This window comes from Lethenteron reissneri, chromosome 58, assembly GCF_015708825.2.
Source record: "Lethenteron reissneri isolate LAM-NWPU_2019-01 chromosome 58, ASM1570882v1, whole genome shotgun sequence".
Lineage (NCBI taxonomy): Eukaryota > Metazoa > Chordata > Hyperoartia > Petromyzontiformes > Petromyzontidae > Lethenteron > Lethenteron reissneri.
Window position 1 is genome coordinate 5,202,474 of NC_083836.1, and position 16,161 is coordinate 5,218,634.

At 54.0% G+C, this 16,161-nt stretch overlaps 2 protein-coding genes across 2 annotated transcripts; both read right to left on the reverse strand.

Moving 5' to 3' along the window:
• Positions 1-3,598: 3,598 nt before the first annotated feature.
• LOC133357502 (zinc finger protein 497-like) lies at positions 3,599-6,331 on the reverse strand. The gene has a single exon (XM_061575466.1). It carries the CDS (start codon positions 5,279-5,281, stop codon positions 3,659-3,661), a length of 1,623 nt encoding a protein of 540 aa, XP_061431450.1. The 5' UTR covers positions 5,282-6,331; the 3' UTR covers positions 3,599-3,658.
• A 478-nt stretch (positions 6,332-6,809) lies between these two features.
• LOC133357498 (zinc finger protein 696-like) lies at positions 6,810-15,916 on the reverse strand. The gene has a single exon (XM_061575461.1). It carries the CDS (start codon positions 15,865-15,867, stop codon positions 14,032-14,034), a length of 1,836 nt encoding a protein of 611 aa, XP_061431445.1. The 5' UTR covers positions 15,868-15,916; the 3' UTR covers positions 6,810-14,031.
• Positions 15,917-16,161: the final 245 nt, after the last annotated feature.

A 16,161-nucleotide genomic window follows, 5' to 3' on the forward strand; every position in this document is an offset into this window, starting at 1 on the left:
GAGCGTCGATTGGTCTTGCCAGCTTAGCACCACTTTCAATTTCTGGGGCCTGTTTACTCCCTCGGGGAGTGGGTTGATAAACTATTGAATTGTACTGCGCGATTAAAATTTGTTTCGATGTAATGCAATTTGCGAAGTACTCTTGTCAATGATTTTATTGTGAAGAGTGCTCTACTAAATAACGTTTGATTTGATTGTGGGTACAATGACACTATCACAACGAGGTGGCATGAATATTTTTAAGATACGCGTGGGAAATGAAAGGGGTTTATAGAAGACCAACACTTGAGAGTAACAGCGATAGCTACACTTGTTGTTAGCTTGCCGCATTAAGGAGGGATTGTTGTCGTGAACCTGCCCCACGCCTACCCCCTACGTCACTGCCCATCACCAGCTACTTGTTGCACATGCACACTGCACCCCCCCCCCCCTGCACTACCCAAACATCCCAACCCTGTGTCCGGAGGAAAGACCAAATCGGGAAGGGGTAGCGGTTTAAGGAGTAGCGGAGTAGGGCCTAAAGATGAATAGGTGGGGCCTAATCAGGTGGGGCTTCAGGAGTAACAGGGTGGGGCCTAATCAGGAAGAGGTGGGGTCTAATCAGGAAGTGGGGCTTAAGGAGTAACAGGGTGGGGCCTAGTCAGGAAGAGGTGAGGTCTAATCAGGAAGAGGTGGGGCTTAAGGAGTAACAGTGTCAGGTCTAAAGAGGAAAAGGGGTCTAAAGGAGGAAGGAGACAGCCTGGAGAGGTTGAAAACTGGTCTTCTTGAATAAAATAAAATTATTTTCAGGAACGCACCGTTGGCCAGGTCTGAGCGCAGCTGTACCCTGGTATCGTGGCCGATGCATTTTGACTGGCACTGGTGGTGGTTTTGCGGTTAGAGGTTGGGGGTCATTCCGTCGAAACGCTAAGACGTCTTGATTCCGGCCTGACGAATGTGGGCGAGCGAACTGATGAGACGCCTCATAAGGCCTCCCCCCAACTGGTCGGTCAGTCCACCAGGCCATGTCCTGAATGTCCCCGAGGGGTCAGCCGCACCAGCTGTTGGGGAGGTCGCCACGCCACGGGTCCCGGGAGCGCAGCAGGGCCCATTGCAGTGGCCTCATTACACGCAGCCTTGCCCGGGGAACGACCTCTGCGGTTGACGCCTTAAGCCCTATCATCATGACCATCATCATGACCACCATCATTATGACCACCATCATCATGACCACCATCATCATGACCACCATCATCATGACCACCATCATCATGACCATCATCATGACCACCATCATCATGACCACCATCATCATGACCACCATCATGACCACCATCATCATGACCACCATCATCATGACCACCATCATCAGCGTCGTCATGATGCGCGAACCCCTCCAAGGCATCGGCGGTCCCCATGAGACGCCACCACCAGGCGATCGTACCCTGGGCCTCGCCGCCACACTCAGTTGCGGGACCAAGGCCACGGTGGTGAAGATCGGCCTCGACCGTGCAGGGACCCGCCCCCGGGAGGTTCCTGGTGTTGATCCGCTGAGGTCGTCCGCTGGGGAAATGTGTCCGAAGAACCCGGAAAGTCTTCTGGCTCCGAGCGTACCAGGACACAGATGGGCACCGCGTGCGAAGGTGGACCTTGGCGTTGCCAGCATCAAATTTCGATTTAAAGCTTTCGTGACTGCAGGGATTCATCTTGGTTCTTTCGGTAAAGTCGCGTAGAAGGGAAATAAAATAAAAATAAAAATTCTCACAACGTTTCGGCCACAGCACAAGCAGCCGTCAGTCACGTCGAAGGGAAGTAATAAAATAATACAAATAAAACATAAGATAAAATTCTCACGACGTTTCGGCCACAACACAAGCAGCTGTCTTTCCGACAGCTCTGTTTCTTCACCTGAGGACGGCTGCTTGCGTTGTGGCCGAAACGTCGTGGGAATTTTATCTTATGTATTATTTTTATCATTTTATTATTTCCATTCGACGTGACTTTACCGAAAGAACCAAGAAGTATCAGCATCTCTCGCGAGAGTGACCGCGGGGAGAGTGTCTGTTACGGGCACCGCTGTCGGTCACAGGACGTCCGGCTTCCGGCTCGGCAACGCCATCGTTGACTCTGTCCTCTTGAGCCACACTGTAGTAGCACGGCTCAGCAGAGCCACGATTACCATTACTTGGGGCACTGCTGGTGGCGGGGAGGATGGGCGGTGAGCCCGGCTACCAGGAGTGCCTTCCGATCTGGGAAGCCGATATCACCTGCCGGTCCGTCCGATTGTCGGCACCCGTACGGTAAAAGCCGCTGAGTCGGGGCACAGAAAACACTTTGCCTGACCTTTGTCACGTAGACAACGAGCCTTCTCTACGTAACGTTCCGTGGGCCTGCGTGATTTCATGATCGTAAACGATCGTACACGTACGCGTGGGAGCAGGCAGATCATACGCCTCTACGAGCCTGTCGTGGCGACTTTGGCGATGAGCACCGCACCGACATTCAAGAGAGGGTGACCCCCCGCCCGGGTGGTTCTCTGGTGTCTCAGCTCCAGTCGTTTCTGATGCTTCCATCACGCACCGTTCAAGATCGCTCGAGCTCGTCACGGAAACTAATAATTGAGTTTTTGTTTTAAACACGCAAAGAATGAGTTTGGTGGCCAATGTCCCGACCGTGGAGTTCCAACCGCTGCCTGCCTACGTACACGGCTCTTTGATATGTTGCGTAGCTTCACGGAAAGGAGCCGTACGATTATCAACGGTGATTCAAGGGAAGCGTGCGGGATCATTTCTGTTCGCGTTACTAAAAATCAAAAAACGCAACCGACAGCAGCGCGTAAGTCGCTTGAGACGCGATGCCTCTTTGGTAAAGGAAGACCAGTACGATCGTACCAGACGACGGCTGTTATTTTTACGAATTCATATTTAGCGACGGATGGGACATTAGATCACCGAGTTTATTGAGCACCGGATTTGTGATCGTGTAGTTATTAGTTCGGGTCCCAATCAGGGACGACTCAACCGCAGCGTCGTCATAATTATCATCATCCTCTTCACCGTCGTCATCATCACCATCTCGCTGGGGTAGGTTAAATAATCATCAACTAGTGAGTTGCGAGGAAGTCAAAAACTATTGCATTCACAATGGGGCCTTGTTATAGGAATGTGAAATTTCACCACTTGGCAGAGGACCAGCAGCGTAAATTAGCGCCGCCCAAAACTCATTTTGCTGTGGGATTTGGACACTGGCCACACGAGGGGCCACTCTTGTGGACGATGCCACAGGGTCTTTAACATCTCCTTCACTGCTGTGGCCTGTCGGAACACTTGAAGAACAGCAGCAGCAGGGAATTCAACCCACGTCAGGTGGTTTGGCGACAAGAAAACCGACTGCTGGGCCAAGCAGTCGTCTCCTGTTACCGGTTCAGCTCGTCCCATCATCACCACCGCCGCCACCACCACCGCCGCCACCACCGCCGCCACCACCGCCGCCACCATCCACCACCGCCGCCACCATCATCACCACCGCCAGCCACCACCACCGCCACCAGGTTTCCGCCCGTTTGCATCGACGCGCGCAACAAAGAGGCGGAGGCAACGCGTGGCTCCGCGGGCTCCCCCCCCCCCCCCCTTACGTGACCGTCTCCATCTTGGCCTTGAGGCAGACGTGCCGATCCATCTCAGTACTTGAAGAGGAAGCTCTTGCGGCAGGTGGGGCACGAGTACAGGTACACGCCGATGTGCACGAGCGAGTGCTTCACCAGGTTGCTCTTGTAGAGCGACACGTAGCCGCACAGGCGGCACCGCTGGTTCTCCACGTCCAGGTGCACCAGGCCGTGGTCACGCAGGTCCGACATGCAGCCGGCCACCGCCGCCCCGCACGCCCCGCAGGTCGCGCGCTCCGCCGGCACCGCCTGCCGCTGCCACTTGAGCTGGCGCACGTTCGACAGGCGCGTGCCGATGCCCTTGTACTTGCGCTTCTTGCACTGGCCCCGCGCGTGGGCGCTCAGCTTCTCGGGCGACAGGAACTTGTGGCCACAGTGCTTGCAGGCGAGCAGCGCCACGCCCGTGTGGAGCAGGGCGTGCTCCACCGCGTCGCTGATGTTGCCGAAGCGCAGGCCGCAGACGCGGCACGCGAGACGCTCCATGTCCAGGTGGCCGCACGAGTGCTCGCGCAGCGCCGAGACGCTCTCCTCGACGGCCTCGCCGCACGCACGGCACCGCACGATCGCGCATGCCGCCTCCTCCGCCGCTGCCGCTGCCGCCGCCGCGTCGTCGTCGTACTCCTCGTCCTCCTCCTCCTCGTCGTCCTGGACGCCGCCGGCTGCGAAGCGACTCTGGGAGGGCGACGCCGCCATCCGCAAGAAGGAGAGCGGCTGCTTTCCCTCCTCCAGGACGGCGGCCGCCAAGTCCAGCTCCTGCTTGGGGAAGCCGAGGCCGTCGCACGGGTCGCCCGCCCCCTCGTACAGCTCCTCGTCGGGGGACTCCACCTTGATCCGGTAATCGGCGGCAGGAACGAGCTCGCCAAAGGCCGCGCCGGTCCCGCCCCTGAACGCGCCGCGCGGGAAACCGTGGTGCCGGCGCTCCTGGCCGGCGGCGAAGCGCGGCTGAGCGGGTTCCCCGGCGCGGGTGGCGCCGCCGAACGGCTCGCGGGCGAGCGGCCACTCCACGAAGGCCCCGCTGCCGCCAATCCCCCTGGCGAGGCCCGCACCGAATCTCGGCGCCGGCGAGCACTTGCCCTGGGGGGCGTGCATGCTGCCCCCTCCTCCTCCGTCGTCTCCGTCGTCGTCGTCGCCGTCGTCGTCGCCGTCGCTGCCGTACTGGAAGACCGACACCGTGCTCACACGCGCCACCTCCACAATGTTCAGCTCGTCCGCGTTCGCCGCCGGAGAAGCGTCCTCCGGGCACGCGGGCAGGACGGGCAGGAACGGCGAGCAGGCCTCCTCCAGGCCGACGATGCCCAGTTTCTGGGCGCTCCGGTGGAGCTCGCCGAGGTCAGCGAGGCTGCCCACGGTGACCGTGCCCTTGTAGACAAAGTCGAGCGCGAGCTCGAACGCGTTGGCGCCCACGCAGTCCACCACGAAGGGCCCCATGTTGCTGCAGGGCGCGCCCAGGAAGAGGCTGCGGAAGTAGCCGCTGGTGCTGCTCAGCACCGCCTTGTGCGCCAGGTAGCGGCAGCTCTGCACCTCCACCACGACGTCGCAGAAGGAGCCGCGCTCACGCAGCTCGCACAGCTCTTGCAGCAGGTCCGACAGCTGCTTGTTGGTGGAGAGGCAGATCTCCTCGGCGGCGCCCACCTCCATCTCGGCACGGGGAGGGGGGGCGGGGAAGGAGGGTCGCGGTGGCGTCTCTGCAGGCACAGCGGGAAACCGGGGAGTGACCGCAGCGTCAAAGGGGAAAAATTTTTGATTGGGAAATGATCGTATGCGCTCCACCTTTTTCGCTCCGTCCCATTCCCCCGACGCCCTTTCGGTAAAGTCAGCAACATCACCTACGTGACTTTACCGAAAGAACCAAAGAACAAGGGGAAAGTGTTTCTCAACATTTTTTCCACGGATGTGATTTGTAAAATTGGTCATCAATCGTAACAATGTGATGGCGATGGTCGACGGATGGTTCTGTAGCATAGCGCTACAAACCCGGCGAACAGATTTCGATTCCCGCTGACCATTGATGATCATCTGAACCGGTTCTGGGCTTCACCTAGGTAGACCCAGCCTCAACCGAGTACCCGGTGGAAACTTCGCCACGAGGTTGGCTGAAGTCATGGGTGCTGGCATGCCGGCCTTCATAGGTGCTACTCGTTAGCAGTACTTGCCCTCAACAGTCTGCTCAGGCTGTGTGGGGGATCTTTGTCTTTGAAACGGGAGTTTGTATTCTCTCCCTCCGTTCTGCACGGGTTTTCTCCGGTTTCCTCCCATCGATAATAAAACATGCATAAATGTTATCGGCAGATCCTTGAGACTCGGTGAGAGTGATCATATGTACTGCCAATGATAATTGAAATGCAAGCACAAATCCTCTTCTTAAAATATATTTTTCCGAAAACAAAACATCATCTTCCTCCCCCTGCCCCACAATGTAACCTACCTTTCCTCCCGAGCTGTTGACACCTCCCATGAACCCGCGATGGGGCCTAAAAAAACATCGTAAAGTAACAACCCAATGTAGCAACACCCTCTTGATAAAAAATAAAACCTCCTGTGACACACAATGTGGCCTCTCCTCTATAAATAATTAAGTATATGGGTCCCCCCCCCCCTTGACGTCATTCGAAATGAGTGAAGGTCGAACGCTTGAAGCCGAGAGGTCGTGGGCCCAGAACTCAACGAGGATGGGGGCAGCAGACCCAGGGGGTGGTGCGTTCGCCGTTCATCACAGAGCTTCACGGTTCGAATCCAGCGGCCGCCCCCGATTAACACCGCCGTGTGCGCACACAGGAGGGGGGCCGTCTTTCTCCGCTCAAATCGAACGCTGAAGAGCCCTTGACGTCCTTCTCAAGAGCAGGCCGTTGTGTGCCGCATCAGGTTGCGTATAGTGTAGCGCTGTATCAACACGGACCGTGTCTCTAGTCTACATGCGGCGTCATTACAGACCGTCTCTATAATCCACACACGGTCACTACACGCCGCTTCACTGCACTGCGTCTATTCTACTCCCCACGTCACCACAGACTGTCTCGTCTGCACGTTGAACTTCTTGCAGGCCACGCATTTTCAACTTCAAAAACAAGCGGGAAAGAACCAGGTCTCTCCCATCTGGACAACACGGGCCCCCACTGTTATTCTGTAGCCCAGGGTCTCGCACCGCGTCGCACCATGCCGAGCGACCTTGCCCTGTGCTGTGGCGACGCCGTGAGCTTGCACGGTGTTGGGGGGGGCTACAGAAGATTCCAACAGGGCGACAAAAAAAACGCCACCTCCACGTTAGGATTTCCTAAACAAGGTTGTTTATTTTTGCGCGGTAAATAGTTCACAAACATTAACTTCTGGGCAGAGTGAAGTGCGCCCCCACCCACGACCGCGTATCGTACACCGGCAAAAGGTTGAACTGGCGCACGCAGACTTCCCTGCATGAATGGATCACTGTTCAAGCCAGCCACGGACGCACAGAGGTGATGTTGCGTTGTTTGGAACAGGGCCCGGTCATGTGACATCGAGGACAGGAAACGTTACCCCCTTTGACGTCGAGGCGTATTTAAGAACGAAAGGTCGCATTCCAAATGCAAATCATACGCTTTGCGAGAAATTCTCTTCAACTGGCCACAAAATGGTCAACGTAAACGGTGCATCAAAACGCTCGTAGATTTGAAGCTTTCGTGACTGCAAGGATTCATACTCTTAGGTTTTTTCGCTAAGTCACGTAGGTAGAAAATGAAATAAAAATTAATAAAAGTAATAATAGAAATAAAATAAGAGTATTAATTCAATTGGCTGGGTTGTCGGGGTGGTGGAGGGCTTCACGACACAGATTTGACCAGATCACCGCATGGCCGGAACCAACATTTTTTAAAATTGTGCATCGTAACTTATTGGCCGTATAAATGTACGTGTTCAAATAATACTTCTCAGTTTGGCCTATCAGTCCATGGGCCAGATCAGATACGGCGGACAGGAGGGAATAACTTGATAACCACACTCATTTCAAGTGGTTATCACACAATTCACTGTCGTTGTGTTGACCACATTGGGAAATTTGAACCAATAAAATAATAAAAATAAAACATAAAATTATATAATTCTCACGACGTTTCGGCCACAACGCAAGCAGCAAATTTGAACCAGTTAAAGTGCGGTTTCTGGTCTGGACTCAGTGGATTGTGGGTCGTCCACCATTCTGTCCCAATGACTACACCTGCCGGACACCCCACGGCCAAGCATCGGAGAAGCAAGTCACCCCAGTCCCATCTCATTCCGCTCGAGGAAAATCTCCACACTCCGTCGCCAAGTGCCATCGTCGCGGGATTTATGTACGCATGTTTGAACCTGTTTCGCACCATTCGTAGCCAACCGTTCTAAATCGGGATGGCCGACAGCATCAGAGGGCTATTGATACGGGCGTCCGTCTTGGATGAGACTGATGTAAAGAGCCCAAAGATGCACCGGCGTTTGTAGCAGGGCGCGCCGAATCAAAAACAATCGCCACAATAATAGCAACTTCAAAGTTCTCTCTACTACGACGTGTTACAACTACTACGTGTTCAACTCAGAAGGGAATTCCCATGACGTGGGTCAGTCCCTACAAAGGACTATCCCCCACACAAAGCGGTGCGTTGACTTTACCGACCCCAGAAGGATGATGGGTTTTGAGTCGACCCCCGACCATGATGCGAACTGGAAAACCCACAGCGAGTGGCGTAAACGAGACGTTTTGTGGAGCGTCAAGGCTGATAGCAAATCGCAATGCGCAACTACACTCCGCCTCTCCACGTACATTATTTAGATTACTTAGGCTGCTATAATGTCCAAATGATGGGCCACTTTATCGAGCCAGCCAGGTTGCTTCTGAAAAACAAGTTAATACCTCAGTGGGCTTTGTCTGGTAGGATGGGGATGGTTCAGTTTTATTAGTACAGTGAGGGAAAAAAGTATTTGATCCCCTGCTGATTTTGTACGTTTGCCCACTGACAAAGAAATTATCAGTCTATAATTTTAATGGTATGTTTATTTGAACAGTGAGAGACAGAATAACAACAACAAAATCCAGAAAACGCATGTCAAAAATGTTATAAATTGATTTGCATTTTAATGAGCGAAACAAGTATTTGTAAAACATGACTTAGTACTTGGTGGCAAAACCCTTGTTGGCAATCACAGAGGTCATATGTTTCTTGTAGTTGGCCACCAGGTTTGTGCACATCTCAGGAGGGATTTTGTCCCACTCCTCTTTGCAGATCTTCTCCAAGTCATTAAGGTTTCGAGGCTGAGGTTTGGCAACTTGAACCTTCAGCTCCCTCCACAGATTTTCTATGGGATTAAGGTCTGGATACTGGCTAGGCCACTCCAGGACCTTAATGTGCTTCTTCTTGAGCCACTCCTTTGTTGCTTTGGCCGTGTGTTTTGGGTCATTGTCATGTTGGAATACCCACCCATTTTCAATGCCCTGGCTGAGGGAAGGAGTTCTCACCCAAGATTTGACGGTACATGGCCCCGTCCATCGTCCCTTTGATGTGGTGAAGTTGTCCTGTCCCCTTAGCAGAAAAACACCCCCAAAGCGTAATGTTTCCACCTCCATGTTTGACGGTGGGGATGGTGTTCTTGGGGTCATAGGCAGCATTCCTCCTCCTCCAAACACGGCGAGTTGAGTTGATGCCAAAGAGCTCCATTTTGGTCTCATCTGACCACAACACTTTCACCCAGTTGTCCTCCGAATCATTCAGATGTTCATTGGCAAACTTCAGACGGGCATGTATATGTGCTTTCTTGAGCAGGGGGACCTTGCGGGCGCTGCAGGATTTCAGTCCTTCACGGCGTAGTGTGTTACCAACTGTTTTCTTGGTGACTATGGTCCCAGCTGCCTTGAGATCATTGACAAGATCCTCCTGTGTAGTTCTGGGCTGATTCCTCACCGTTCTCATGATCATTGCAACTCCACGAGGTGAGATCTTGCATGGAGCCCCAGGCCGAGGGAGATTGACAGTTCTTTTGTGTTTCTTCCATTTGCAAATAATCGCACTAACTGTTGTCACCTTCTCACCAAGCTGCTTGGCAATGGTCTTGTAGCCCATTCCAGCCTTGTGTAGGTCTACAATCTTGTCCCTGACATCCTTGGAGAGCTCTTTGGTCTTGGCCATGGTGGAGAGTTTGGAATCTGATTGATTGATTGCTTCTGTGAACAGGTGTCTTTTATACAGGTAACAAGCTGAGATTAGGAGCACTCCCTTTAAGAGTGTGCTCCTAATCTCAGCTCGTTACCTGTATAAAAGACACCTGGGAGCCAGAAATCTTTCTGATTGAGAGGGTGTCAAATACTTATTTCCCTCATTAAAATGCAAATCAATTTATAACATTTTTGACATGCGTTTTTCTGGATTTTTTTTGTTATTCTGTCTCTCACTGTTCAAATAAACCTACCATTATAATTATAGACTGATAATTTCTTTGTCAGTGGGAAAACGTACAAAATCAGCAGGGGATCAAATACTTTTTTCCCTCACTGTATGTGTTTGCATGATTGTTTACCTTTGCCACTCCTATTGTATTTGTGTACTGTTTGTTGTTGTAACGTTCTTACCCCGAGCCCCCCTACTGGACATTTGTGAAAAAGAGCTTCATGGCTCATCGGATTCCTCCAGTATAAATAAATATTCTGATTCTGTAAACAGCACGTCTATTTGTCCAGCAGCCTATTATTACCTTCAATGGACAATCGTGGTCTGGAAAGCGCATAGACCGATTGACTAAAACACGTTTGCCCTTCTTCTCCCCTCTGCACCTACGGATTATGCAACGGTTGGCTACGTACGGTGCGAAAGAAGTTCAACATACGTACGTACAGAGAGGTCAGCTTGTATTTGCTTACTGCTAGTGGATCAACTAAGCCCACAGTGCTGCCTGTTCCGAGTAATTTCATCAACTGCAAGGGCACGCACAGTAAACTGTCCACCGATTGCTTCGACGGATATTTTTCACCCTCAATGCTGTTTTGCTGGACGCGAATCTTTGTCGAAAATGCCGCCACCTCGGTCGTTCGCCCCGCGGGAAGTAGGAGGGCGCTTCGTGGAGCGAGCCACTCGTAATTCAAGTGAAGATGCCCGCAGTAGTGCGTGTCAAGAGCTTGAGAGAACAAACGCCCAATACCTTTCCTTACCCGGAACAACACACGAGGATTGCTTGCAATAGTCTGTTGCGCGAAAAACACGATGTTTGCATCACAAAAGCGTTGTGGATGCATGATGGCTGCAAAAACAAGCGATTCCGACATCACTCAACCACCGGCAATTCACCCGGCCCCCTCACCGTTACCCCGACCCCGTCAACCTGACCTCCCGACCCCGTCACCCTGACCCCAGGTTGGACCTCGCACACAAGAACGCACACTCACAATAATCTCTGCATGACCCACTAACCCTGCCTCCCAACAGCCGGCTAACCGGCGGCTTGTGCCGCAGATTGTGTGGCTCCCCTAGGGACGCTGGCACATGCGTGCCCTGCTTATCTCATTCCTGCGAGTGGTAGCAGTTTATGCGAGCAGCAGTCACAACGTGGGAACAGCTGCGGCTCCTGGCTCCGGGTTGACGAGGCTACAAACTCCGTCCTGGGTTTTCCCAGTCTGAAAAGTGACGATGCATGCAGGGCACCATGGATTAGTTGAAAAGCCGGAGTGCACCGATATATGGCTACACCGTCGGTGCTTTCTTAAACAGAGACCCAAAGAGACCGGTAAACTCAAGCGCAGCTCCACAGATGCACATATAGACCCGCAGATTCACACAGGAACATATAGGTGCACACAGAAACCCAAATTCACGCAGGTAACCAATGACTCAAAATAGAGGCCCAGTGAGAAACAGGCGAGCACTGGCAGGACCTTCTCACACACAGAGCTATAGACTCACGCAGACGCACACAGACCCGAGAGCCACGAAGAGACCCCCTGCTCAGAAGGTGTAAAAGCGCTGACGGAGGCTTCATCATCGTCGGAGTTCCAGCAGACGGTCGCTCGCAGCCCACGCAGATTCCCAGGGAGATCGGTCTGGTCGAGTCCGGCACCGGTGCAATATAAATCACAATTTGGATTCCCATAGCATCGAAAATGTGACCGCATCTCAAGTAGCTGTACAAAGATGGGGGGGGGGGGGTGAGCGGAGGTGGGGAGATATGCACACCATGCGAAGGGCCAAGGCGAGTGGTAGGAGGCTGCAGTGCTGGGTAGTTGAGAAGACAGCTCAGTATGGTAAGGGAGAGTAGAACAAAAATGAAGATATCACTGGTCACACAATTTTGGGGTGCTGTTTCCAAATCTGGCATCAGTTTTTGTCTATCACATCAGGTTGTTGAGATATCAAATATAGCATTTTCATTCAAAACTGCAGAAGAAAAATATTAAATGAATATGGATATCTACATAAAATAATATTATAAACACACTATCCTAAAAATACAGCACCATATGTTAACACTAAAGCAGTCACTGACTCGCAACAACTTGCAATCATAAGTGACAGAGTTAATTTCGGGTAAAATCAATAAAAATGGGGTATGCCGATAGCATAAAAATGAGATGTGATAGAGCAAATCTGAGATCAGATTTGGAATCAGCACCCTGAAATTAGTCTAAAACAGCTGCAAAAGTCCAGGCCAGAAAAAAAAATGTTTTTTGTTGTTGTTGACCAGTGTTATTTAATTGAGGGCTAGAGACGAGTAAATCCTAAAGGGCTGTACACAAGCAACGCCGCCCTTCACGTTACAAAGTATCCAATGTTCAGTGGAAAACCTGGGACAGAGTATCACGGCGTCAAGACTGGAGTCACAGCCTCAGCAACAGCAGCCACCGCCATTCGCCACTAATTGGCGGTGACATCACGGCGCTCGTACCAGGCTAGGTGCACTTTTAGGCCATCGCGTGAAGTGTCGAAGGCTCGCCGCTGGCAGGTTACAGAATACACCTGCGTGCCATGGGTTGACCGACTGAGATGACTGGCAGATGCACTCCAGCTGTGCACACTTGCAGAGTTTTAACCGCCAGGTGCTACACTTGTTATCATGAGCGCCGCTCCTCTTTCCAGAGGAGCTCACTGATGGGACTCTGTCCCAGTTCGGCGCACACCTGCGCACACACGCACGCACGCCTGTTGAACACCGGCTGTCTCTGACCGACAGTGCAACATGGTAGTGCAACACAGCAGTGGAGACCCCCCGCCCCTCTCCCGTAAGGTAACGAAATAAATAGTCACCAATTATATTATCGCAAATACAAATCACGGTAAAATAAACACCGAAAACTAGGTAGGTGCGATGTACATCTGTCTTTTTTTTGTTTGTGAAAGCCCACGAACTGGTGGATGTGTACGGGGACCTCTCCCTCCGGCCGTCGAGCTTGCAAGTCGCTCATTAGACGCTCTCAATCCATCGTCACCGTTCGTGACAATTTGCATCGGTGAAGCCGCACGGGATCTTTGTTTTACAAAAAGCCGAACGAACCCCCCACCACGCCGAAATCTCTAAAGCTCACAACTGAACGATCCGTTTGGTTTATTCTGCCAAGGTAACCCCCGTAAATGAATTAAGAGGCTTTGATCCGAAACTGCAGTCACATTCCCAGACTACTGCAAAACACAAAAATAACCAGGCATATAACGACTTTAACGTTCAACCCCTTATTACCGAGCAGGAACACAACCATTTGAAATCACTTTTCGGCAGGCAGGAACGTACAAGAAGCTAACTTTAACGATATTTTACGTGGGTAAAAAAAAAAACACAATTGTCTTAAAATTCTCAAACGCACATTTTTGAGTTCAGATGTTTATCGTTGTATGTTTCTTCATCACCATCATCATCACGGTCCATGGTGTCCACTGCACATGTCGTCATGTGTTTCCACTTTCCTCTGTCTTGTAGTGCCAATACAATATTCTCAAGTCGTGGCCACATCTTTCTGGCACCAATCTCTGATGTTGTCAAGCCATTCTGTGTCAGTTCTTCCTTTAATTTTCCCAAACACCACACTTTTAATGTTCCTGTTGTTGTTTATTTTGCTTGCTCAATGGAATATATTCTTGCATAAGTCCGTAGTGATAAAATAAAAACACATTTTATGCAATTCTGTATTCCATTTAACATTGCTTTGTTTCAGACGTTACTTTTATTTTCCATGCCAATTTATTTTTTTCTACCAACAGTCACAGACCGCGTCCCTCTTCGGTTAGCGACTTGCCACCTCAACCTGCACTCACCTGGCCACCACTCTCCGTGCCAGGCCAACGACCGTGACCTCGAGGCTCGTACGCACGACCGCCTGCAACGCCACGAGCCCAAACCGCAACGGCGGCTAACAACGTCTTCGATTCAGAAGCGGGTGGGCGACGCGTAAATCGGCGTACGCCGGGGCATCACTCGCCCACCGCGGCGCCGCCGCCAAACCCCCCCATCGCTCCGCCGCAGCACCGGATCTTGTGGTGCCTCTCCAGCTGGTTCTTGAAGAGGAATTTCTTGCTGCAGGAGTCGCAGCAGAACAGCAGGATGCCGATGTGCAGCAGCGAGTGCTTGACGAGGTTGCCGCTCGACGTCATCTGCAGGCCGCACACCCGGCAGGCGTGACGCTCCGCGTCCACGTGCAGGCGCCCGTGCTCGCGCAGCGCCGACATGCTCTGCGCCAGCGGCTCGGCGCACACCTTGCACGGCAGTCGCTCGGCGCAGTCGGCAAGCGCCGGCGACGCCCCCGCCGGGTGGTGCGGCAGGGCCGAGCGGCCGCCGCCGCCCCGCGGGCCGCGATTCTTGCGGCAGCGCCCCGAGGCGTGGACGCCCATGAGCCGCTCCGACACGAAGCGGCGGCCGCAGTGCGCGCACGCCATCACCGGCACGCCCGTGTGCGCCAGCGCGTGCTCCACCGCCTCGCTGATGTAGGCGAAGCGCGCGCCGCACAGGCGGCACTCGAGGCGCTCCAGGTCAAGGTGGGTGCACGAGTGCTCGCGCAGCAGCGACACGCTGGCGTCCATCGGCTCCCCGCACGCGCCGCACTGCACCCGCTCGGGCGGGCCCCCCCCCGCGTGCCGGTAGTACTTCTCCGGCGAGACGCTCGCCGACGACGGCGCCGCCGGCTCTGGCTCGAGTCCGAGCGGCGGGACGCAGCGCCAGCGGCCGTCGTCCTCGTCGTCGAGGCCTTCGCCGCCGGGCGGCGCGGCCGCGTCGCCGGCGTCCGCGTAGAGGCAGTCGGCTCGGCCGCCGAGCTCCTCGGCCTTCACGGGCCACGCGTGCCCCTCGGCCGGCGGGTCGCACTGAGGTTCGCTCTTGATGGCGTGCGCGGGAGAGGCGGCGCGACCGCCGTAGTCGTCCAACAGGCCGCCCGCGTCGCGCTCCTCGTCCGCGCGATCTTCTTTCTCTCCGTTCCAGCCGCCGCAGTCCGCGGCCGGGGCCACGTCGGCCGCGGCGACGGCCGAGAAGTCGTTCTCGACGTCGAAGGGGTCGTCCTCGCGCCCGTTGGACCCGCCGTTCTCTTCGGCCGCGTTATTGCCGCCGTCGAAGGCGAGGTGGTCGTCGTCTTCAGAGTCCTCCTCCTCGTCGTCGTCGCCGCCGACGTACGGCTCGCACGCCTCCACCAGGCAGCGCAGCTCCAGCTTCCTGGCGGCGCGGCGCAGCGGGCGTACGTCGGCGCGGCTCACCGTCACGTCGCCGCGGTACACGTAGCCCAGCACCTGCTCGAACGTTCCCATGGAGACAAAGTCCACCACGAAGGGGCCCATGCTGCTGCAGGGGGCGCCCAGGAAGAGGCTGCGGAAGTAGCCGCTGGTGCTGCTCAGCACCGCCTTGTGCGCCAGGTAGCGGCGGCTCTGCACCTCCACCACGACGTCGCAGAAGGAGCCGCGCTCACGCAGCTCCCACAGCTCTTGCAGCAGAGTGGAGAGCTGCTTGGCACTAAGCAAGTTAACGTCATCCTCGGCATTCTCAGCCATTTTCCGGCACTTGCTAACGGTCCCTAGCAATAGAGAAGAGATCATCGTCAGGGAAAATCTGCGCGTGGCGCTCGGATAAATAACATTTGAATCAAAACAGATTTTCCGCTCGTTGCCTTCCGTCTCCTTCTCAGCGGCGAGGCCACGCCGGAGGTGCGTCTTGCTGCAGCACAACATGATCCAGGAGGACGAGGGGATTTTTTGGTTATTTTGAAAGCGTAGTAAGGCTTCGGAAACGTGCGCCGCTTGTGACCATTGTTTCGCGGCATCGTACATTTCTTAAGCGTTCCGGGGGAACCGACCAACTAACGACCGACTAACCAACAAACCGACCAAACGACCGACCCCACCGATCAACGAGGGTCAGGGGACTTCGGAGCCGCAACGAAACGACGTAAGACGCGGCCAACGCAGACGACGAGACGGGGCGGACGCGAAACCGAAAAGACCGCGACGCCGACGATTCAAGACGCCCGTTTCTGACGGAGACTTTTCCCAAACATAGCCGGACTCAGCCCGTGCTCGGGAAACGCCGCTCTCGTAATTGTCGCTCAGTTCCCAAGACCTAAA

Excerpts from the sequence above, each read along its gene's own strand:
- LOC133357498 (XM_061575461.1), bottom strand. The coding sequence starts at position 15,867 with ATGTACGATGCCGCGAAACAATGGTCACAAGCGGCGCACGTTTCCGAA.
- LOC133357502 (XM_061575466.1), bottom strand. The coding sequence starts at position 5,281 with ATGGAGGTGGGCGCCGCCGAGGAGATCTGCCTCTCCACCAACAAGCAG.